Below are 24,240 nucleotides of genomic sequence, written 5' to 3'. Positions count from 1 at the left end.
TCCAAGTCATGGTATTTGAATATCCTCAGCAGGGGAATAGGGAAACATCAGCCTTTGGTATGAAAACAACCCCTAAAAGTTGTAGGAACCAGGTCTGGTGAATGGTAGTTAATCAAGCTGGGAACCTCCTTGGTGAAAAGCAAAGTGTGACTAAGAAGGTGGAAGGTTTTCTTTTTGTGGCCTATAAATCGGTTTCAAAAACAGTTCTAAGGGAGGTGTTTCAGGATTGCTTTGAGCAATGGCTGTATGAGAGTCTCCAGCATCCAAAGCCACTAAGTTTGGAGGGGATGAGATTCACTTGGATGTGGGGGGTTTTGCCATGCTCACTACAGGACCTCAAACCTCATTACTTTATAGCCATACTTTCTAAGCAGAGTTCCACTAGGGCTTAGGTAATTCTCACCTAATATTTTTTCTATACTGCCTACTTTGGGGGTTGAGGAATCCAGTGTCTTCTGTGTCTATCAATGTTATTGCCATTTCTAGTCCAGATTACCTCTCAGGCAGCAGAAATGAATCATAATGTTTGATTGTGTTTTACCAACATTAATATTTGCTCACCTTTGATGAGGGCGATTGAATTTGCCATTGGAAAACCCACATGGGTTTCCCTTTCCTTGACACTGGTATGGACATCTGAGGGCATGTGGTTCTCCCAAATACGTACCCTAGGACCACCCACGCACCCTGTAGCTCCAGCCACAGTTAGCAGGAGACTGTTTACAGGAATCAAATTTACTCGCCTAGACCAAGCCCAGGCACATCAACAGGAACATGACAGAAGTAAGAGGGGACAGAAAGGGAAATCACATCTACTGAAGGATGGCCGTACACCAGGATCTTTACATTTCTCATCTCATTAAGGATCAAATCAATCCTGGGAAGTAGGAGTCATCTCAACTTCATATATGTACAGAAAAGGAAGTTTAAGAGAATTTGAACAACTTATCTAAAGTCTACATATTAATATTTTAAAGTCTACATGTTAATAAGTGGAAGAATTAGGATTTAAATATCTTTCCCTGATTTTAAAGTCCACGCTTTTTGCAGTGAGGTTAGTGAGCTGTTTGCAGCGATGGGGCCTTGGAGGAAGAGGTAAACAGCCTAGGGTGACATTAACTCCAGTGCCACCTGCTAGCTGTGGAAGGATTAGCGGGCTCAATACTGATTTATCTCCACCTAATACATACTTGAGTGACAAGTCTTTTTATGTTTGAAACACTGTACTGTCTCCATGTTACAAAGATGGGTAAAGTCAGACTTGTGTCCCCTAGGGGCTTACAGTTCAGTGAGAGAGACAAATCATGTAATGACATCATTTCTATAATATACAGTAAATGCCAAGGTAGACATATAAAATGAGAGCACAAACTCAGAGTTCATTGATAGTGTTTTCTTGTCTGTGTTCCCCACTCAACTACAAGGCTTGTGATCCATCTTTTCTGCCAGTGCTTATAGAAGCCCTAGCACATAGTAGATGTCCAGTTAGTAGGCAACGTAGGAATCAATCAGCTGTTGCCTGAGCTAAGACTTGAAAGATGAGAAACAGCTACCCAAGCAATGAAAGGATGAAAGGGTGTTTCAGGGAGAAGAACACAAGAGAACACTATGTGAGGTGAGCACAAAGTGTAAGGAGGGAGGTGGAGAGGAGAGGAGGTTGGAGAAATAAGAGAGGTGTCGCTGTGAAGGGCCTTGAGCCAAGGACGCATCATGGATTCTGGGGGCTTCGATGGATGCCCTGAAATTGTCATCAAAATTTGTGAGCTGGAGTGTAAAAGGAAACTTGTACTTGTGTACTTTTCTGAGCCAAGGGGTATGTCACTTTCATCAAATTTTCAAATGTTACAAAATCAGGCAGGCAGTGATGAGCTGTTAGCACTATCAGAACAACATTTTAGATGGATGACTCTGGATGCTGCTGTAGAGGATGGAATTTGGGGTGGCAAGTTAGTGGTGGAGAAACCAGTGAAGAGAGAGCTGCCACTGTCCAGGAAAGAAATAATAAGGTTCTAGCCCTAATCCGCGGTGTGGAGGAAGAGACAAGGACAGATCCGAGAAGAGGTTAGGTTGGTATATAGTGCGACTGAATGAAGAGAGGAGATTGAACAGACTTGAAGGGGAGAATAATAAGCTCAGTTTGAACTGTTGACTCAGAGGCATCAGTAGGAACCTCCCGACAGTTGAATGACCCTGACTGCAAGGACCTGAAGGACCCTAAAGGAAAGATCTAGGCTAGAGATAAAGACGGCAGCCATCAGTATGGAGTTGAGAGTTTAAACTCTGAAAGGAAATGATACAGCCCATGGAGAGTGGCACAAAGACACCAAGAGTTCATCCACGGGTTGCACGACATTGTAGGTATACCGAATTGTACACCCTGAAAAATGGTTCAAATGGCACCTTTTATTTATGTATTTTTACCATAATTTTGAAGTGAATTTAAAAAGCAGACATGCTTCAAGAAAAATAAAAATACTATACACCTTTTCAAAAACAAACAAACAAAAAATAGCCATATTAGGTCCATACAGATATTTAAAGGACAGGGACCAGCCCAGGAGGAAGGTGGATAAGGGGTCATCAGAGAGGAGGAAAGAGGCTCGGGAGAGTCCAGTACTCGTCACTGAAGCAGGCAGACTAGAATTCCAATAAAATTAAGGGCGGGTTGGGTGGAGAAGTTAGATAATTGCTGAAGTTGCTTCCAGAAATAATAGTCAGAATATATAAGCGATGAGGAAGAGAGAGAGAGAGAATTTTGGTCTCTGGGGCTTGCTCATCCAGAACGTCTCAGCAGCAATAAAATGACTAAAATCTCTTCTTATAAAAGAAAACCTGCCCGTGCCCCGCCAGTTTTGTCTGGGCAGGAAACAGAGCTCAGCTCAGCTGCTGAGCATCATTCTGAATTCCACTTCAGAGTCCTGGAATGTGACGCCTCCCAAGTGGCAACCTGTGCCCTGGGAGGGAGGAACACAGCCTAGAGCTGAGGGGGCCACGACACAGGGTACAGGGCCCCTCCTTGCCTCCAGTGGGTCTCTCCGAAGAAGACAAGTCTCTTGATCTCTGCACATTTCCCTCTCCCCAACATGACTTCCTTGGGACTTAGAGCCAGCTGGCTGCCATGAGAGCACAAGGTCATAGACCAGAGCTGCCCCTGGAAAAAGGGTCACTTTCGCTCGAGGGCTTCAAACACAACTGCACTCAGTAGCAGAGAGGGAGGGCCAAGGGTCAGGGTGGAGGGGGGAGGTGCAGAGGGGGCACCAGGCAGCCTCACACCATAGCAAACCCACCTTGCCACATCCTGGCATGCCCCGTGGCCTCATCAGTCACCAACTGAATCCGGGGAAACCTCTTCACCAGCTTTGAAGAAGCTTGAACAGATCGCCAGCTTGCTTGTTTTTTTATTTTTGTTTTTTTGTGTGTTTTTTGTTTTTTGCCATATTTTCAGCAGAGTCTGGCTAAAAAACCTGCTAATTCATTCTTTCACGTTAAATGTGGAAAAGCTAGCCTCGTCTAACCATGTGAAAGGATCTGGTATCTTCAGTAATTCAGTGTTAAAACTCCGGACCTACAAAACCTGTTGAAGATCATAGAGCGACAGCACACGCACCCACCCCGTCAGCGTGGGCTCTCAGAACCCCTTGGTTAATAATAACACCTTGTGCTGTTGTCAGACCCCATTGTCATCATTGCCACGGCCCCTCCTGGGTGATGTGGAAAGAGGAGATGTTGGAGGGGCCATTCTGGTAGAGGCATAAAGCATAGGATGCTTTCTTTATAAGTCTCACAGAAACGAGATGCCCCCAAAATGATATGTGAACCTCACTACTGCCTCTATTATTGTAGGCTAGAGACTGGCTGAGTGTGGCAGCAAATGGGCTGGAAACTGAAGTCCAGAATTAAATAGGTTTATCTATTGTTGTGGGCACGGCGCCCGTCCGGGGAAGACTTAGAGCCAGCTACAGAGCTCCCGGGCAGCCAAGATTTGAGTTCCAAGGTTGCTTACTTGAATGGGTCCCTCCTAGCCCTCCTAAGGCCCTGGGAGGGGCTCTCATGATTTTGCATTTGTATTTTTATGTTCTTTCTCTGAAGGGGGCTTCCCCAAATTGTATAGGCATAGGCCTCCTGACAACACCAGCTTCGTATGGCAGAAGAGGAGAGAAGGCCCTGTCTGGGATGGCTTACTTATAAGTTCAGTGGGAGCCAGGCTCCCTGTGGGATGTTCCTTGGGAGCAGTGTGCTCTAGGAGGGACAGGGAGAACGGATCGCATCATGCTTGGTTCACTCTGGCCTTCTACGTTGAATGAGCAAAGGGGAAGAGAAGGTCTGGACACACAGGATACCCTCAACATGGAAGGACACACGGGAGTAGGGAAGAATGCTCCCTTCTTAACCAAGACACTTTACTGGCTACATAATGAGCCATTCGGGGCATGGGGCAGAATCCTAGTCCAAACCCAACAGCAAAATGCGGGATAGCACAGTTTATTTAAGCTGAGCTTCCCCCAATCTCCCACTGATTCCTTTCAGTGTAATCCTCCTCTCTTTACCATGACAACCCCCAAAACAAAACAGAAAGGAGGAGCAGTGCTGGCGGCTCTACTGTCCCCAAGGCTGCCTCTCTCCCTTTCATCACAGTACAAACGGGCCCCCTACAAGATCCCTCCTCCTCATGTCCTGCGTCAGAATTCCAAAATTACCTCCAACCTACCAAGTAAGAGATGCTTTCATTCGTCAAGTTTCCAAGCCTGTGCCCTTGAAAACATGCCTCCTTGTCTTGAAAGAGAGGCCCTCCTTCGGTGAGCTGGGAACAGAAGGAATTAAAGAAAGCTAGGAGGCGGCCTTCTGGGATGGTCACTAAAAACCAAAACCTGACCAGAGGGAGGGAGCAGGCCTGAGCATGAAACTACTCACTGAAGGAAACAGATGATTACCACCCCTCCACACCCCCCCCCTGCAAATGGAAGAGACCCCCACCTCATTCTACTCATCTTCCCACCTGTCTTGCAGCTCCAGTCCCACGTCCCAGAGTCCAGTCCCCCACCTCCTGCCAAATATTTTTCTAATTAAAGGGCCATGTTGATTTTTTTAAACTTTCTTTTCACATTTTAAATAAAATGAGAACTGAACTCGCATTGATATTTAGGCTGTCCGAAAAATAACCATGGTAGGAATCAGTTTCTGGCTATTTATCTACTGCTTTTTTCCCCTCTGAAATCTTTGGGAGGTTTCTGGAAAATTACATGCAGTCTGAAGGTCTGCTAAGCAAGTCAGCTTCTGCTCTCACTTTGGCTCATAAAATCAGGTTCCCCACCTCAGGCTTCCCTTCCCCACTGAGGACTCGCAGAGAGCTTGGAGGATTCATCTGCATCAGCCTGGAGGCTGGTACCTGCTGGAATTATGAGCTCTCAGAAGCCACCTTGCCCACTCTCATCCCCTAGCCATCCACGACAGAGCCTGCTCTGGCACAATTCTATACCAACTCACTTAAATGGCCCCACTCAGCCCTGTGGTCTGAGCAGGTAGGCCTGGGGGTCTCTTCAGTCCTGGCCACCCTTTGTCCTGGTGAAGAGAGACAGCAGAGACTGAGCCCACACACCTGTCCTAAGTCAGGCTGAGTTCAACAGTCAGCATGTGACCCTTCTGGAATTTTCCCGCAATAAGCTTTGGGGAAGAGGCCAACAAACAGTGAGCTGGGACCCAGGAGGGCAAGTTGGTAGCCAGAGCCCAAGGAGTCAAGGCAGTTGGTACCAGAGTACCAGAATAAAAGAAAGGAGCCAGGTTGTTCGGCACTAGGTCACACAGTTTGGGCTCTAGAACATTCCATATGCTTCCCAGCCAATAGCACCCAACAGGGTTTTTCATTTGGGGACTTGGTAAAGATGCAAAAGAACTGGTTTAGAATTAGTGACTAATTTCATGAATGAAAGCAAATACCATTTACTAAACAGTGCAGATATGTATGTATTTGTAAACTACATACTGAGACATTTTCAACAGGTTACGTGGGGCCATCCTTGCATGAGTTGTCAATCCCACTTTGCAAGGTTATTGGTTGAAACTCCAAGCCACGACAACAAGGGGAAGATGGGCTCTGCTGTTGGTTCTCGTCTCCTTCTGACTTCACTATGAAACACTGTTTCACCCGTGTGGCACCTTGACCCACACTGGGCCACATGAGGGAAGCTCCCACTGGAGCAGAGGCAGCCATTCCAAATATGACTCCATCTCTCCTTCTTCTCACACAGCTGCTTAAAGCTTAGCCTTTAAAGTGTGGGTAGTTCTTAAGTGAATTTTTTTTAAGATTTTATTTATTTATTTTAGAGAGAGACAGGATGAGCAAGAGGGGCAGAGAGATTGAGAGAGAGAGAGAGAGATTCTCAAGCAGACTCCGCACTGAGTCTGGAGCCCGACCTGGGGCTTGATCGCAGGACCCTGAGATCATGACCTGAGCTGAAACCAGGAGTCAGACGCTTAACCGACTGTGCCACCCAGGCACCCCTCTTAAGTGAATTTTTATCAATCTGACATTATATTGTGACAGTTGAGTGGGAGAAGAGTGAGATTCTAAAATCAGACTATGAAGTCTCAATTTCAGTTTTGCAACATTAAAATTGTAGGCCTCTAAATATGTTTATAAGTGTTATGTGAAAGGTCTTGCGTAAGTTACATACCATCGCTGAGTTTCTGTTTTCCTTCCCTGAAAAACGGGAAGAATGATTCCTAGAAGACTGCTGCAGCAAGGCTCATTTAATTAAATGAGATAATGTATATACAGCACTTTGCATAGCGCTAGGAATGTAGATAGCACACAGTAAGGTCAACAATTGTTGGGTATGTTAGTGCTGAACACATCTATGAAAATACAAAAGTTTCGGAAGGGTGACCCTCTAAATCGTCACCCTGGAAGAATGAGACAGCTTTGCTACAGCCCTCCACCTGGGCCTTTGACCTCCCCCCCGCCCCCACCTTCCCCTCCTGGAGTCCATACTCTAGAATGTCTATGGCATTTGCTTCCTAAGAAACAAATCTGAGAACAGTGCCCCAGGGTCCTTGTTGTTTCAAAGAGAAGCCGTGCTCCTCTGCTGGGCTTGCATGGCCTCTGACGCTGAGGTCCCCACCACTTTCTCTCCCATCCCACGCCCTGCTAAGCAGGAAGGCCAACCTCTCCTCACCCTGCAGTCCCAGAACTCCAGCACCACCTCCTCTCTGGAGTGCTACCTCCCAGGCTCACTTGCTGAGAACAACAGCTGCCGGTTAAACCTGCGAGTGAGGAACCGAACAGCCCAGGTTAAATTCTGCCCTGTAACCTTGGGCAAGCTTCTTCACTGGTCCTTGCCTCAGGATTTGTATCTATAAGATGAGAGAAATAATATTAAATTCATCTGTTTGTTAATGAAAATTCTATGAAAGCCTGTCAGTACATAGCAAGAACAGTCCTTGGCACATAATGTTTATTTAATATATATGAGCTGTTAGCTATACTAATAACAATTATCATCATCATCGTCATCATCATCTCTATTCCACCAGAATGTAAATTCTTTAAGTGTAGAGACTGACTATATCATTCACTACCTGACGCATGAAAGGGGCTGAGTAAACAGCTGTTGACTAACACACAGCCCCCGCACGTGGTTCATTGTTGATATGGCTTTCCTCAGCAGGCCGTGAGCACCTTGGTTCTGTCTAATCGAACCTGCATCGCTCTACTCAATGGGCACAGAAGAGCTGGTCCATAAACGTTTGATAATGAATATGTGAAGGACCCTCTGGGCTTGCATGTACATGTTCTCTCCCAGGAAAACATTGGCTTCAGGTCTACGTTTATCCAAAATTCCTGCCCTGTATTTGATGGTGACTCATTTGCACTGGGTTTATATGTAATGATTGGGGGAAGTGCTTGAAAAGCAGGCAATGCGTTGGGAGCAGGCAATGCGTTGGGAGCAGGCTGTCGTCTTCCAGAGCAGGACAAAATCCCGCCAGGAATTCATGGCCCTGTGTGTTCCCACTCGCCTCATGGCACCTTACCCCTTCCTGAGCCCCGTGGCTGTCCCCCTCCTCCCCCAGTCTCCTTCCCCCATCAGCCCAGGAAAGCTGTGGCTTGTAAGCGGCAGACCCAGCCTGGCTGGAAGAAGGCCAAACAGAGGTGTGTCTCAACCCAGGAAATCTTCCCTGGGGCAGAAGCCTCCTCTCTCCCCTTGCAAGCCAGGTCCCTCTCCCTCCCTACTTCACAGGAAACCTTCTCCTTCCAGAAGGAAGTCAAGACTTCTCACCACAATAGCTGTGCCTTTCTGCTTCAGTTCCTCCATCTGAAGTGAAAAACAAAATCAGGAGCCGGGAGATTGAGCATAATGGGAATAAATGTAGTCTGTAGGCTTCACTAAATTATAACTCAATACTAAAAGACTGCTGTTTTATGAGCCTCTCAGTAACCAAAACTATTTATTATTCTAAGTGCAAGCAGATTTATGGTCTGCAACGCCCACCGTGTTTGCTGTGGTGAGGACGTGGAGGGAGGGTGAGGTACAGTGCAGGGTTTGACATGATGGCTTTTGTGCTGTTCCCGGCCCCGTGTCTGCCTGTACCTTAGGTGTCGTTTGTAGCACCTTTGTCAGTGCAGGGGAGCAGCCGAGGTCGAGTGTCTCCATTTTTGGCTGGGGAATGCAGAGACTGAGGGGTTAACAGTTATCCCTGACTAACAGTAAGTTTGGGAAACACTCATGACTTCTTTGTGTCCTTGCCGAGAGCATCCCTCTCCACCGAAGTTCACACATCAGTGTTGTGGGTCGTCTCTGGCACGGCTGTGTCCCTCCTTCAGAGTCTGTGCTCCGTCCCCACCCACAGCCCGGCCCTGCACCTGCGTTCGTGAGGCTGCGCCTCCCTCAGGGGCTCTCTGGCTTCCCCAAGCCTTGGCTGGGTTGGACCAGGATGATTAGTTCCCTGGCTTTTTGGTCAAAGACATTCCAGGGAGTAAGAACTACCTTTAAACAGCTTCCAGGAGCCCCGGCTGAGCCCTTAGAGTGGGAGTGAGTCAAGTCCCAGTGCTGCCATTAACTGGCTATACTTCCCCCAATGGCCTCCCAACCTCGATGCTCCTCAGGATGGGTTGGGGGGTGAGGGCAGCTCTGAGAATCTGATCATGTGCTCAGCAGTCTCCCCTGAAGACACAGTTCATGCTTATCATGGTGTACTTTGGAGAGGGTCACACGTTTCCACGCTCTTGAACCCCTCTGTGTACCCCACAGGTCCACTGGCACTGTAAGAACCTCTGGGTCAGGCGAACTTGGGACACCAAAGTGGGGAGCCCCAAGGACAGATTTTTTAAAGAACAACTTTAGTAATTTATCTTCTTGTTACAGATTTTTTGTAAAGAAAATTACCGTAAACCCACTACCTGACAAACCACTGTTAGTATTTTAGTAAATATCCCTCAGTCTTTCTCTCTCACTCCCAACGTTTATTAAATCCACTCATTATATCGGGAATGTAATTTAAATATTATTTGAGGGGTGCCTGTGTAGCTCAGTTGGTTGAGCTTCCGCCCTCAGCTCAGGTCATGATCCCAGCGTGCTGGGATCGAGCCCCTCACTGAGATCTCTGCTCAGCAGGGAGCCTGCTTCGTCCTCTCCCTCTGCCTGCCGCTCTGCCTACTTGTGTTCTCTCTGTCAAATAAGCTAATAAAAACTTTGGGGCGCCTGGGTGGCTCAGTGGGTTAAAGCCTCTGTCTTCGGCTCAGGTTGTGGTCCCAGGGTCCTGGGATCGAGCCCCGCGTCGGGCTCTCTGCTCAGCAGGGAGCCTGCTTCCTCCTCTCTGCCTGCCTCTCTGCCTACTTGTGATCTCTGTCAATAAATAAATAAAATCTTTTATAAATAAATAAATAAAATCTTTAAAAAATATATTAGGAGGGCACGAATTTCATGGGACACCAGGTGTTATACATAAACAATGAATCACTGAACACTATATCAAAAACTAATGACGTGTTGTATGGTGACTAACATAACACAATTTAAAAAAATAAGTTAAAAAAGATTATTTGAAAACAACATCTACACAGTAACCAATGGCACCGTAGTTCTATAATGCATTATTAGCCATTCCTTAATTGAAAACGTTTAGTTGCAAACATACCTGGTAATTTTCGGGGGCTAAAAGTGGAATTTCCAGCTTTGCTGAGAAAGAGTAACATGACAATTAGTACCTATGACAATTTGCTCCTCAGCCTGGTGCCGCCCCACCCCCCAAGAGTTGTACCCATTTCCACTCCCAGCAGCTGGCAGCAAGGGCAGGTGGAGACTTAAATCTGCTTCCCAGAGCCCACAGCCCGACATCACCGACTGGGAGTGGGGTCTCTGTTTGCTAAAAGTTAACCTCTGTCACAGGCCACAGCGGCCCATGACCATGCTCAGGACCGGTCTCGGCACTTTCCAAATGGGTAAAATCTGTGTGGGGCGCCTGCCTCACCTCCTGGCCCCAATGTGACAGCCACTTGATCTGAGGGCAGTGTCGACTCAGCCACCACTCCCCTTTTCTCCCAGGTTCTGTATCAGCTGCTCCCCTCTCCCTTCCTGGAATCCATGGGCTCTGTATCTCGCCTGTCAGCAGGCTCTTGACTCTACCTCATGAATGGGTCAGGGCCTATCCCTGAACGAGTCCATGGGAGCAGGCTGAACCCAACCCGGAGCACAAGGGTCGTGAGCGCAGCCCGGGGGTGGCAGGAATAGCAGGGTCAGGGAGTCGGAGGGTGTCACCAGGCAGAGGGTGATGATGCCGGAGGCAAGGAGCCGTGGAGCCGTCACAGGCCCCCTCAGCGTCCAGTTGCCTGAGCAAGCGCCCAGTCTGGCTTTTGCAGGGTTGGGCCCTCAGCACGTTGTCCCACGAGAAGAGCGGAGCCTTCTGAAAAGGCACATCACATCTCGCCAGCATTGGCTGCACGGGCAGCGTTGCCCAGAATGCTGGCAATGTCAGCCACATGTTTGGCAAACCGTGCTCTTCTCTGGGCCTCAAATCGTCATATTGGTGGTGGGGAGGAGAGGAGGGGGAGGCTCCGGTTGTCACTGGTCACACGCGTGGCCTGCCCCACCGCTGACCGTCTTCTTTCTTGGTCCCACAGTCGGACGGCTCCATCCTGGCCATTGCCCTGCTGATCCTGTTCCTGCTCCTGGCCCTGGCTCTCCTCTGGTGGTTCTGGCCTCTCTGTTGCACCGTGGTGAGTGCCCCAAGCTCATTCTCCTCACCTCAGGCCTCCCTCAGAAGGTGACGCGAGGTTAATGGGATGGTGAGGAGAAGAGATTGTCCAAAAAAAAACAAAAAACAAAACAACCTTTAAAGATTAAGGAAAATTTTACATTATTTATACAAAGTTGGCATAAACTGACATTGCTCAGTGGAATCACAAGTCATTAGGAATCAGTATGGATTAGGGAGTGAGATTTAGCCTTTAGGTCGGGGAGCCGAGGAGGCTGCTCATCTTCCCATGCTTGGAGGGGCCCACAGAATACTGTAAGTGATGAGTGTTTTTGACATGTATCACACACGTGCATGCACACACATACACGTGTGTTGAGTTGCACAACTGAACTCTTTCGAGGAAGGCCATGCTGGCCTCAGCAGCTGGTCTGCCCAACGGAGAGTGTGCCTGTGGCCTATTTTTAACAAGCATGAGTAGCACCCGCCTTTATTTCATTAATTTTAGCTAACATTTATAGGACACCTCTACCGTGTGCCCAGCACTTGTCTAAGCACTTCAGCTACAAGATCAATAAAAATCTGTCTCCTCCTGATCATCACCATCAGGAGCCACCACATGGCTCTGGCCAATGTCTCCCCAGGGAGCTTCGGGCACTTGCTGTACCCAGATGAAATGTGCCTCTTTGTCAATTTGCATTCCCTGGCCGCTAGGCTAGGAAAAGTCCAAACAAAGTCCTATCCAACTGGGGGAAAAAAAATCACTTTCATGTGCCTACTTCCAGCCCACACCCTGCCTGTCTGCAAATCAGAGCATGGGCGGTAAAGCCACAGTGAGTTTGAAGTGACCCCTGTTCTGCTGCCCAGCATCTTCCATTCCCTGTATCTTAGTTCTTCCATACAGGGTCCCACGGGGGAGACAGTGAGCCTCTCCAGGCAAGAACTTGTATTCATTTTCTCTCTGAGCATGGAGTCCACAGTGCGAGGGAACTCATGTGCAACTGAGCTCAGTGAGGGCCAGAAGCTCCTAGAGCACTGGTCAAGAAAAGTTGGGGAGAGGGCTTCCAATGATATTCTGAAGAGATGGTAAAGGAAGGAGATGAGAAGCTTGACCAGGATGTGGATCCCTGTGGCAGGGACTTCTGGAAAGAAAAGAGGCTCTTACACCTGCAGAAGCTCTGGTGTTGACGGGAAGGGACAATCTGCGGTGGATTAGAACATGTGGGGGGGGGAGGGAGGGGTTACCCAGGACAGGCACAAGCCTCGGGTCAGCTAGTGCAAGCCAGACCGGACCGATTCACCCAGACTCCACATGCATTCTTCCGATAGCAGCCCCAAAAGTTAAATAGTGTTTTCAGTACTTAAGGCTGCACAACCATTTTATTTTGAGGGTTAAAAAAGAACATGAGTCAGCCAAGGTGTTTTCCATGGTGATTCAGAAACAAGCACATTTTCAAGTCTGAAATTCTGAGCGGGGGGCGGGGGGGGCGGTGGGAGGGGACCAACAAACCTTTGCAGCCAGCTCTTAAAGAAAGGGATGGCCAGGGGTGGTGGTAATGGTGGCCACTGGCTGGCTGTGAACAACAGGGTTCCTATTGTAGCAGGAGTCACCCCAGTCCCCTTCATTCTCAAAAACACCTAATCCTCGGTAAGGACTGCTAAGAATGATAGTACAGCTAGCAGTGCTCCATCACGTACTAGCTGTGTGATCTTGGGCAAGTTACCTAACCTCTCTGCACGTCAGTTTCCTCAGTTGTATAATGAGAAGCATAAGAGCACTGACCTCATGAATAGATGGTGAAGCTTGAAAGAGTTCATGGATATACTGCTTAGAGCAGTACTCTGCACCCAGGAAATGCTATGCAGTGTTAGCAATATTAAAGAACATTTACTATAATAGGGAAGTAATCCTGTATTTCCATCCTGTATTCCATTTGTATTGGTGGGAAATGTCTCTTCTTTCTAGTTTTATTGAGATATGATTGACATACAACATTGTCTAAGTTTAAGGTATACAACATAATGATCTGACACATGTATCAATAGATACATAATAGATATCAAAATGTTTACATAATAAGTTTGATTAACATCCAGCATCTCAGAGTTAAAAATGTTTTTCCTTGTGATGAGAACTTTTAAGATTTACTCTCTTAGCAGTTCTTAGCAACTATCAAATATACCATACAGTATTCTTAATAATGGTCACCCTCCTGTCTAGTAACATCTCCCTTCCCCCAACTCCCCCTCCTCCCACACTTCCAGTCCCACCTCTGGCAACCACAAATATGATCTGTTTCTAGGAGTTGGGTTTTTCCCTTAAGATTTTATTTATTTATTTGACAGAGAGAGGGAACACAAGCAAGGGGAGTGGGAGAGGGAGAAGCAGGCTTCCCACTGAGCAGGGAGCCCAATGCAGGCCTAGATCCCAGGACCATGGGATCATGACCTGAGCCAAAGGCAGAGGCTTAAACAACTGAGCCACCCAGGTGCCCCGGTTTTTTTGTTTGTTAGTTTTTGGGTTTTTTAGATTTCATATGTAAGTGACATATGAAAGACATATGTCTTTCTTCATTTGACTTAATTTGCTTAGCATAATGCCTTAGGATGTGTCCAGGTTGTTGCAAATGGCAGGAGCACCTTCTTTTTATGGCTGAATAATATTCCATTGTATATGGGTACTACAGTTTCTTTATCCATTCATCTGTTGATGGACACTTGGGTTGTTTCCATGTCTTAGTTATTGTAAGCAATTTTGCAATGAACATGCAGGGGCAGAGGCTTCTTCAGGATCATGATTTTATTTCCTTTGGATATCTACCCAGAAGTGGGACTGCTGGATCATATGGTAGTTCTATTTTTAATTTTTCACGGAACCTCCGTGCTCCAATTTACATTCCCACCAGCAGTGCAGAAGGGTTCCCTTTTCTCCACATCCTCACCAGTGTTTGTTATCTTTTGTCTTTTGATGATAGCCAACCCTTCTAACTGGTGTGAGGTGATATTTCATTGCGGTTTTAATTTCCAGGGAAATGTCTCCGAATTAATGTCTTTCATTACTGGAAGCAGTGTCACCTAAGGCCAGATTGTTTTGCAACATTCAAAATATTTTTCAATGAATTTATCTGCTTAAGTCCATGTTGTTTTGGAAGGTGGCCAAAATGTGTTAATGTGATCTGATTTTGTAAGTCCCAAAGGATTTCTTTACAAGGGAAGATCTTGGAGATTAATTTTCCTGTTTATGATGTCTATAAAAACTGCCCTCATCCCCATTTCTGAAAGCTGGCCAGAGCTCTGATGCTTGGTACGCCCCCAAAAACTACTTGTTGACCACTGGCTTTCTTGAAGAGTGATGATGTCTGAGGAGACAGGACAAAGTCATGTGTTTTCTAAAGGGAGTACACAGGAAGGACGGCAAACATCACCTCCCCGCCCCCTGCCCCAGGATCCTGGTTCCAAGGATGCAGGACATTTCTCTCCCTTGAGGGACCGCACCCCTACCCAAGCTTCTGGGACTGGCAGAGGACATCCTCAGGAATGATGGTCCTGAAACCTTCTTCTGTTATTCCCCCTGCCCTGCCGCAAGTGTAGGAGATGCCCCATGACCTGGTACTAAAGCTACATCGTGATGATGGGAAACAGCCAGGGAGCAGCAGGGTCTCGGGAAAAGTAGAGTACAAGAGGCTTGTCTTTGCTGCAAAGTTTTCTCCAGGAGTGATGTGCAAAATATTTAACAACCTAATAAGGCGCCCCAACTGAGCCAAATATTAACCCTTTAGTGGCTGGCTATGAGGCAGGGGTTGGGGGGGGGAAGTCCACAAAATCCTGGGGTAGAAGGCCAAGTTGCTATTTGCTAATCATAAAAAGCATTTTAAAACATAATAACCAGCATGACCACACCAGACGTAATAGTTACTATCGGGCCTGCCCTCTGCCTCAGCATCCTTTCTTCCTGCTGGCCCTGTCTGGAAGAAGACATGTGAAAAGTGACCAGTGCTCCTCGTTGCATTTTGCCTTTCCTACCCCACTCCCATCTGGGCTCTTAACTTTCAGCTAGATGGAACCTGGGGTAACTTACTGCCCGCACTGCAGAGTAGAATCTATCAGTCATGACTGATACAGAGAGAGAGAGAAGTCATTGGCCAGATCCTGGATCAAAACCTTTTAGTGTTCCCCAGCCTGGCTCTCGGGATCACTGGGTAAAATTTTGGTTTCTAAGATTCCTACATGTATTCACTGGCACAAAAATACCCACACTGAGGGAGAGCCAGGCACCGGCCTATGCATGCCAGACTTATTTGCATTTTTGAAAAGGGAAATCAAGGGTCAGTATCTTACCAGAAAGAAAGATAGCCCTGTCTCAGTCCCACACGGGGCATCACAATACCCCGTAAGCCATGCACTGGCCGTTCCATCTACTCTTAAGTTTGGTCCAATATTATTGAAATCTCTCAACTGAACTCAAAAAAGAAGATTAGGAAATGAAAATAAGAAGACGATCATGAAAAAAAAAAAGGTGAAATATATTAGAAGAGTAAATGTTTTGAATGGCTTGAATGTGGAGAGAGAAAAGGCAACAATGAATCAGTGATAGAGAGCACTAAACTATTCCAGAAAATGCAGGCAGTCCTGCATTTCATAAATTACATGGATAATACATGTAATGTTGTCTATGTATCAAATTGTATAACAGAACACATTTATATCCACTTCTTAAATAAAATCATAGAAATGTGCCCGTGTTTGGGGGAGGTTAGTGGTGTAACAAGAACTCCAAGTAAAAAGATCTTGTCATATTTTGCCAGATGAAAAAATTCTGGAACTTGGTTGCATGGCAACATGAACTTGACACTACTGAACTATACACTTAAAAATGGTTAAGATGAGAAGTTTTAGGTTATGTGTTCTTTATCACTATTAGAAAGAAAACAGAAGAGATCTGCTATAAAGTTACAGTTCTTCTGAAATCCAATTAAGCCATGCTATTTAGGTGTGATCAAATCATTAGATTTCTGTTCAAATAGAGGCAAATACTTTTATTCTGTTTGTAGGGAGAGGATAGTGTGCGGGAATCCAGAGTTTCTTCCTACATAAGCAAAATTCTGCCCTCTTTTGTTTTTAATGCCTCTGTAGGCTCTTATGAACAATTTTTAAAATGGTGTATAAAAAGATCTTGTTTAATTCACTTTATTGAATTTCAAGAACAGTTCCACAAATTAAGTCCCTTTGACATCTCCAATGACAAACAGTAAGGGACAAAAATCAATCAAGAACTTGATATGCCTTCCTGAAATAAAAATAAAGTCTTCAAACCATGCTTTCCACACCTTGAAGCACACTATTTAATTCGTGGGGCCAGACAGCCAAGCTTAACACAGCAAAGGGATTTACTGATTGTTATATAGAAACCTGACTGGGGCAAGCTGTTCCTTAGCCATGCATCCAGGGCCTGGACTCCTCATGCTTTCTGGATCCCTTTCTCGCCTCCACCCATCCCCATCTGGACACTCCTCACTCTGCAGCTTACGAGATTGTTTCTGACAGGCATACAGAGCTCTGCCACGGCCTGCCCTCCCCTCTGGAGCTCTGCACCACACACCCCACACACCCAGTCTGTTCTCATCTCTACCTCGCTTCGTGGCTTCCCTCATCCCTGCCAGGCTGGCCTTGCCACTTGCCTTAAAACCCAGAGACCGGCATCCCCGTGCCTGCTGGGTGAAATGAGGAGAGGCGCGCTGTCATTAAAGACAACCGGGTTCCAATAGGTAGCTTCCTCTTCACTTACAGGATCCGGCAAATCCCTTCACCTGTATTTCCTCACTTGTCAAATTTAAACATTGGAACCATAGTGTCTCTAAAATTGCTTCTTTTTATTCTTATCTCCTGTAAGTGAATCTACTCCTCCCTTTTGGGATTCCCTGGCCCCTGTTTCTCAGACCTGTTTACACATCGAAACAACCTGAGGATTATATGATGTAGGTACTCAGGGGACAGCATTTCCAAACTATGTCCACAGAACGGTAGTACCTACAAGATGTAAGTAGGTATACTTCAGAACAGGGTATTTAGACAATAAGTCTAAAAGACACCACTAAATTAAATTCCATAACTGTCTTCACTGTAGAACTTCTCAGAGTGTTTAATAAGATAATTGTGTTATGCATGTCCAAATTTATTTTGACCCTGGAAATTTTCCATAGCCTATCCCCATCCCCCTTCCAAATACCTATTACTTTTTTTAAGATTTATTTATTTGAGAGAGAGCATGAGAGGGGAGAAGGTCAGAGGGAGAAGCAGACTCCCCGCGGAGCTGGGTGTCTCATGTGGGACTCGATCCCTGGATTCTGGGATCATGACCTGAGCTGAAGGCAGTTGCTTAACCCACTGAGCCACCCAGGTGCCCCCGAATACCTATTAATGTACTGACACCTGGAGAAAACAAGAGTCTTCTACTAAATACTGTTCGGAAAACATAGTCAAGCAGTGGGAAGAGCAGATTCCTGAGCTCTGAGGTGTGGCCTCTTTCCTGGCCCGCTGAGAGGCTGTATCAAAGCCAACTAGCGTGACATGCTGTGAACATCGTCAAGCCTTCCTTGTTCCCTGTGTGCCCTGCTCAGATCCCACAGGCACTACCTGTGGCTGGAATCATCTTCCCCATAATCTAGGCAGACCAGACACTCCTCCCCCAAGCCTGAGGGGGTCTGAATTCATGGATTTCTTTTCATTGTTTCACTTAACAGTGTTTTGCAGTGACAGTGACATAACAGCTCCTGGAGAATATGCACAGCTATTCTTTTAAGTTACCATGTAAGCCACGTAGGCCTGATCAACTAATGTGAAAATGCTTGTCCCTCACTACTCTCATTTTAGTTACTGGGGCGTTTGCCCGAAGGCAAATTAGAGACATGAATCTTAAGAGAGATGAACTAGGAGGGCCAAAAACATTTGAAATTTGAGTCCCAAATGCGAAAAAGAAAAAAGTTAACCTCATTTCTATGAAAATTTCTTGTACTGCATTCTAGATCAACCCCCTTGGCACCAGAGCCTTTGCTAAACTACAGTGTCCAATGACGATCCAGGCAGTACTTGGCCAGCACTGACCCACTCCAATCAGCTGTGAGGTTTCCGTGACATCTATGTTGTTCGGGGAGTAGAAAGATACACTTATCGGCCATTAGCCAACATTTCATACTTCCTGGATGTCTTCCACATCAAGTCGCCCGGTTTCCCTTGGTTTTTTAAATTTTAATGAGAAAAACAGTTATGATAAAGTTAGCCTAGAATTTAAAGCATGAGAGCAAGTGTCCCCTTCTATCTGAGATATTAAAGCCCTTGTGAGATAGCTTTCAGAGCTCGACTGGCATTTCTTCTCTACACAGCTCTGTTCTGATGGCTTCTCCTTGCACAGAACCTATGAGGCCAGGAGGCAGTGGAAGGGTTAGTGCTAAGAGACCAACCCAGAAGTCTCAGGATAAGCAGTGTTTTGAATCTAAGGCCCCCCAAAACTTTAGCCATCTAAATACAATATTTATTTGAGCCAGCCCCTCTGAGCATGCAAGGAGCAATCATTTGTGAAAAAGAAATTGCTCTTGGTGGTGATACAGTGAGGACCACATAGCAAAACAAAGGGGGAAGAAAAAACTTATAGAAAAAAATCTAATAAAAGTTGTTTCAAATACATATCCAGGCTCATTAAGAAACTAGAGAACATTTTCAGGGCCAAAATAAAGAAGGATCTGGAAATCAGATGGTTGGCTGACCCTAAATCAGTGGCAGTCTGAGGGGCGAGAGATTTTCTGATCCCAATAACCTAGACATTTGTTTTAATAGCCTTATATAGGGACACTGGGTGGCTCAGTTGGTTAAGCATCTGCCTTCAGCTCAGGTCATGATCCCAAAGTCTGGGATTAAGTCCTGCATCGGGCTTCTTGGAGCCTGTTTCTCCCTCTGCCTGCTGCTTCCCTGCTTGTACACTCGCTCTCTCTCTCTCTCTCTCTCTCTCTCTCTTTCTCTCTGACAAATAAATTAAATCTAAAAAAAAAAAAAAAAATAGCCTTATATAGCCCCTATATAGGAGTTGGAATGGAGTCTTCTGCTTAAAGCTGGGAACTTGTGTAAAAGGATGGGCCTTGGGTTTGGGGTGTGTGTGTGTCCCTAAGAATTCAAAACTATAACCTCTAAGTTTTAGAATTATCATGTATCTTACTTGTGGTTCTGTAAATCGCACACTAAGGAAAGTGGTCAGTTTGGAAGTACTTAGGAATCTGCAGAAGGAAACTCAGATTTTCTCTGGCAGGTGGAGCCCTCAACCCAGTCCTCACAGGATTCCTTCAGATAAATGCAAAGTACCCATGAGCTCACAATCCAAAATTACCAAAAACCAAAGGAATGTTATTACTCAGATTCTTTGAGGTTTTCTAGTACATATGGGAAGCATGGAGATCAGAATTAGATAAGGAAGTCAGGTCCAGTCAGGAGTTCCTGCATTCTCTCCACAGTTAGCAATGGTTGTTAAGTAGCAGGTACACTGAAAGTTCTCCAAAATAAAAAAAGAAAAGAAAGTTCTCCAAATACTATCATTTCTCCTAAAACATGTTTTCCTAAAAATACCATTATCGAATTTTGGCTCCACAAAAATAACAGGACTAACGGGGAACATGAGTTCAGAGCACAGTATTCAAAACTGTGCAGTCTAGTAAAACAATCCACTTTAAAAAAATTAATAATAAACTCGAAAACTCCTATTTTAAGCATCGTAAGTGCCTAATTTAAATTATGCTATAGTAAATATACCACTTTGCCTGGATTTGTAAAAACAGACCCATGAAGCTTCCTGGTGCCTGTGAGTGTGATGTAGCACTGTGGCTTGGAGTGACAGAGACAGGATGGAAGGAAGGACATTCTTAGGACAAAGTGTCACGATACCAGAGGTGGATGGCTGTGACTCATTGTCTTGTTATTCCTTCTGCACCAGCTTAAAATAGGAATCCAGCTTCTGTTGTTTTGCCAGGTCCTTCTGTTCATAAACAAAAAAGACTGTTTGTGTGGCTCTAAGACTGAATGCCATAAAAGTGCTACTCAGCTGCTTGTGACATTAGAGCCTCTCCCTCAGTCTGTGGCACGTGCCTCTAATCCTCTTCAAAGCCAATGATGGCTCCCATTCAGTTCCATTCTCCTTTCTTTCGGTTCTTCTTCCATGTGGCCTCTGATGAAGCTCAGTGTGGGCCCCTTTACTTCCATTGGTCTGATGCCTCATCTTCTCTCATCTCCTCACAAGCTTCTCCTCCACGTTGTAAACCTCTCCTCCTTCACTCGGTGTCTGGACTCTTGTGACCAGGAGACACACATTTGTGTGGAAGATGCTGTAGTAAATGCTTTCATGAGGAAAAGCACAGAGGCTCAGGAGCACGAGACACACAGACATCGAATGAGGGTGAACAGAAGTGAGAAACCGGATATGGTGTGTGGGGGTTTTTTTCCTCCCAGATCACTGATGGCGGCTGGGCAGCATCCTTACCTTCACCTGATGCTACTCAGTGGCACCAAATATAATCCCCTCACACTTTAAAAAGTTTAATGGTATATTGTGTGATTTTTTTTACCACACAAAAAATTAATATAATATATATATATATGTATATATATATATATACATATATATATTACCTTCTCCTTTACCTCATGAACAATCAAATTTTGAGGTAACATGATCTCATGGTTTACTGATTTTGTGCCCATTTTACCTACCACATATGAACAAATTCACATATTGCATACCTGTAGTGTAACAAAAGGGACTGTGTGTGTCACTTTCAAATTTTTGGGAAGCTTTATCAGAAAATTAGTTTGGGACATAGTGCTTAGAAAGTGGATTCTTGAACTACACTCAAGTGAATTTATGTGGAAGCTGGGTTTAGGGGATAGAATGGAGTATAGATGTGTCCAACAAAGTACTGTAAATAATATAAATCCAACCTATGACCCTAATGAGAACCTCATAATGCATCTAAGTGTCACAACCGACTCTCAGCAGTTGGCACTCTTGGTGTGTTAACTACTAAAGGAGCACCGATATGGACAATTGAGAGAAAGGAGAGCAGTCCGGAGTCTTGTATCACCAGAGTGCTTACAGGAGAGGCAAGGAAGTTTAGAATAATGAGGAAAGCTTCCTTTACATTTTCCTCCATAGGAATGCATGCCCATTCTTCCCAGAAATAGTGACTGAGTAACAAGCCCTGGGCTACTTGTCGAGACAAAAGCTGGCCAAGGATGCCCATGTCTTCTAGGGGCTGAGAAAGATGCAAACACCGTTCAGTGCATTAACTGCTGATGGTGTAGACCGTGAAAGCTAAGATCTGTGCCCCTAGCTCCCAGGGAACTATGTGGCTGGGACTGCTTCAGACTGGGTCCAAGAGATCAGGCATGGCTAGCTCTGCACACAGATGAGCACAAATGCTCACTGGAGAAAGCCAGCGAGTGCCTGCGAGCAGAGCTGAGAGTCTTCTCCAGAAACAACTCCTTGTCTTCCCCAACAGGCCAATGTAGGCTCTATGGAGATCCCATAGTTCCTGACAATAAAGCAGGGGACACCACAATGTTTAGATGGAGACATTTCAAAGCCGGTGTTTCTAATCAGCCATAAGCAGTTCAAAACAGGATGTCTGACCTAAAGCAACAACATGGCCCCCTGCATATCTAATTGAAGATAGCATTGTGAGAAATAAGCCAACCCATAATTCTCAAAGTGTGGTCCATGGACCAGGAGCAGAAGCAACATTTGAGAATTCACTAGAAATGCAAAGATTCTGGGGCACCTGGGTGGCTCAGTCGTGAAGCATCTGCCTTCAGCTCAGGTCATGATCCCAGGGTCCTGGGATTGAGCCCCGCATTGGCTCCCTGCTTATCAGGGAACCTGCTTCTCCCTCTCCCTCTGCCTGCCTCTCCCCCTGCTGTGCACTCTCTCTCTCTCTCTCTCAAATAAAATCTTTAAGAGAAAAAAAAAAAATCCAAAGGCACCCTCCCCCAAACTTACTAATGAGAAACTGCCAAGTGTAGCCCTGAAATCTGTTTTAAGAAGCCCTCCAGGTCACTCTGATACTCCATGAAGTTTAAAACTGATCTCATTCGGGGTGCCTGGGTGACTCAGTGGGTTAAGCCGCTGCCTTCCGCTCAGGTCATGATCTCAGGGTCCTGGGATTGAGCCCCGCATCAGGCTCTCTGCTCTGTGGGGAGCCTGCTTCCTCCTCTCTGCCTGCCTCTCTGCCTACTTGTGATCTCTGTCTGTCAAATAAATAAATAAAATCTTTAAAAAAAAAAAAATAAAACTGATCTCATTCAAATTAGAGGACCTGTGCTGAATTTTTTAACAGACTAGTATTTTTAAGCAGTCCTCTTGAACTTTGCCTGCACAACACAATGGGTTCAAAATCAAGGAAGCTTCTCCTCTGCAACACGAGAACCATGCTCTCAGCGTGGAGGAGTTGCAGGAGGTGATTCTCACCCAGCTCATGCAAAAAGGATCCTGAGTCCCTAAATACGATTTATGGAGACAGAGAACCCAAAGAGTCCTCTGTTTTGTCCTACTTCTCATGCCCTCAGATGGGCATCTGTCTAAAATGAGTGTCAACAGCTTAGCCTATAGCCAGCTGCTGTCACAGGGAGCAGAGACAGGAAAGAGAAGGCGGAGAAATGTGATGAGGTGGTGGTGGGGACACAGCAGGCGACCAGATGGGAATAGCCAGGCCTGGCCTCCTCCTGCTCCTCACACCATGTTGACCTGCCTCACAGCTTGAAACGGGACACCTAGAGGTGCCTGTGCAGCTTCGTCAGTTAATTCTCTGCCTTCGGCTGTGGTCATGATCTGGGGTTATGGGATCGAGTCCTGCATCAGGATCCCTGCTCGGTGGGGAGTCTGCTTTTTCTCTCCCTCTGCCACTCCCCTGTGCTTGTGCTCTCTCTCACTCTCTCTCTCTCAAATAAATAAAGTCTTTAAAAATAAAAAGTAGGGGGTGCCTGGGTGGCTCAGCCCGGGAGGCATCTGTCTTTGGCTCAGGTCATGATCTCAGGGTCCTGGGATCAAACCCCATGTCCATCTGGCTACATGCTCATCTGGGAGTCTGCTTCTCCCACTCCCTCGGCCCCTCCTCCTTGCTCGTGCTTTCTCTCTCTCTCTCTTCTCACTCCTTCTCAAATAAATAAATAAAATCTTTAAAAAATAAAAATAAACAGGCGCCTAGGTGGCTCAGTTGGTTAAGCAACTGCCTTCAGCTCAGGTCATAATCCTAGAGTCCTGGGATTGAGTCCCGCATCGGGCTCCCTGCTTGGCAGGGAGTCCCTTCTCCCTCTGACCCTCCCCCCTTCTCATGCTCTCTCTCTCTCTCATTCTCTGTCTTTCAAATAAATAAATAAAATCTTTTTTAAAAATTAAAAATAAAAACAAAAAATAAATAAATGGAACACCTAGTGAGTCCGTGTGGCTATCACGTGGGAAAAGGAAGAGATCCCTGTGTTAAAAACTGGGTAGATCGCCTGCTGCATTCCACTACACAAAACAGTAGCAGTGAAGTTAGCAAGGGCAAACGGTGGCAAAGAACAAAACATACAAATTAGGAGCAAAACTTGAATACTTCTAGAGGAAAAAAAAACCACAAGCAAAATAAAGTCAGCAGGTACTTTATTTCACCTCAACATTCTATAAAATTAATTCTTAAAGAGAGCATTACAGATACAACTATCATATGATCTCCCTGATATGAGGAAGTGGTGATGCAACCTGGGGGCTTAAATGGGTAGAAGAAGAATCAATGAAACAAGATGGGATCGGGAGGGAGGCAAACCATAAGTGACTCTTAATCTCACAAAACAAACTGAGGGTTGCTGGGGGGAGGGGGGTTGGGAGAAGGGGGTGGGATTATGGACATTGGGGAGGGTATGTGCTTTGGTGAGTGCTGTGAAGTGTGTAAACCTGGTGATTCACAGACCTGTACCCCTGGGGATAAAAATATATGTTTATAAAAAATTAAAAATTAAAAAATAAATAAATAAAAATAAATT

General features: G+C 45.8%; 1 protein-coding gene and 1 long non-coding RNA gene across 3 annotated transcripts in view; one reads left to right on the top strand and one right to left on the bottom strand.

Moving 5' to 3' along the window:
* LOC132021488 (uncharacterized) overlaps positions 1 to 24,240 on the bottom strand; it is a 175,844-nt gene that overhangs the window by 43,804 nt on the left and 107,800 nt on the right. The gene's annotated exons all lie outside the window — the stretch shown is intronic.
* Positions 1 to 24,240, top strand: part of ANTXR1 (ANTXR cell adhesion molecule 1) — a 212,953-nt gene that overhangs the window by 118,451 nt on the left and 70,262 nt on the right. Inside the window, exon 13 of the mRNA XM_059405947.1 lies at positions 11,114 to 11,209. Coding sequence (XP_059261930.1) covers positions 11,114 to 11,209 — 96 coding nt within the window. The remainder of the gene's footprint in view (positions 1 to 11,113; positions 11,210 to 24,240) is intronic.

This window comes from Mustela nigripes, chromosome 7 (assembly GCF_022355385.1).
Source record: "Mustela nigripes isolate SB6536 chromosome 7, MUSNIG.SB6536, whole genome shotgun sequence".
In the NCBI taxonomy this organism is placed as follows: domain Eukaryota; kingdom Metazoa; phylum Chordata; class Mammalia; order Carnivora; family Mustelidae; genus Mustela; species Mustela nigripes.
This window is presented reverse-complemented; position numbering and strand designations above follow the sequence as displayed.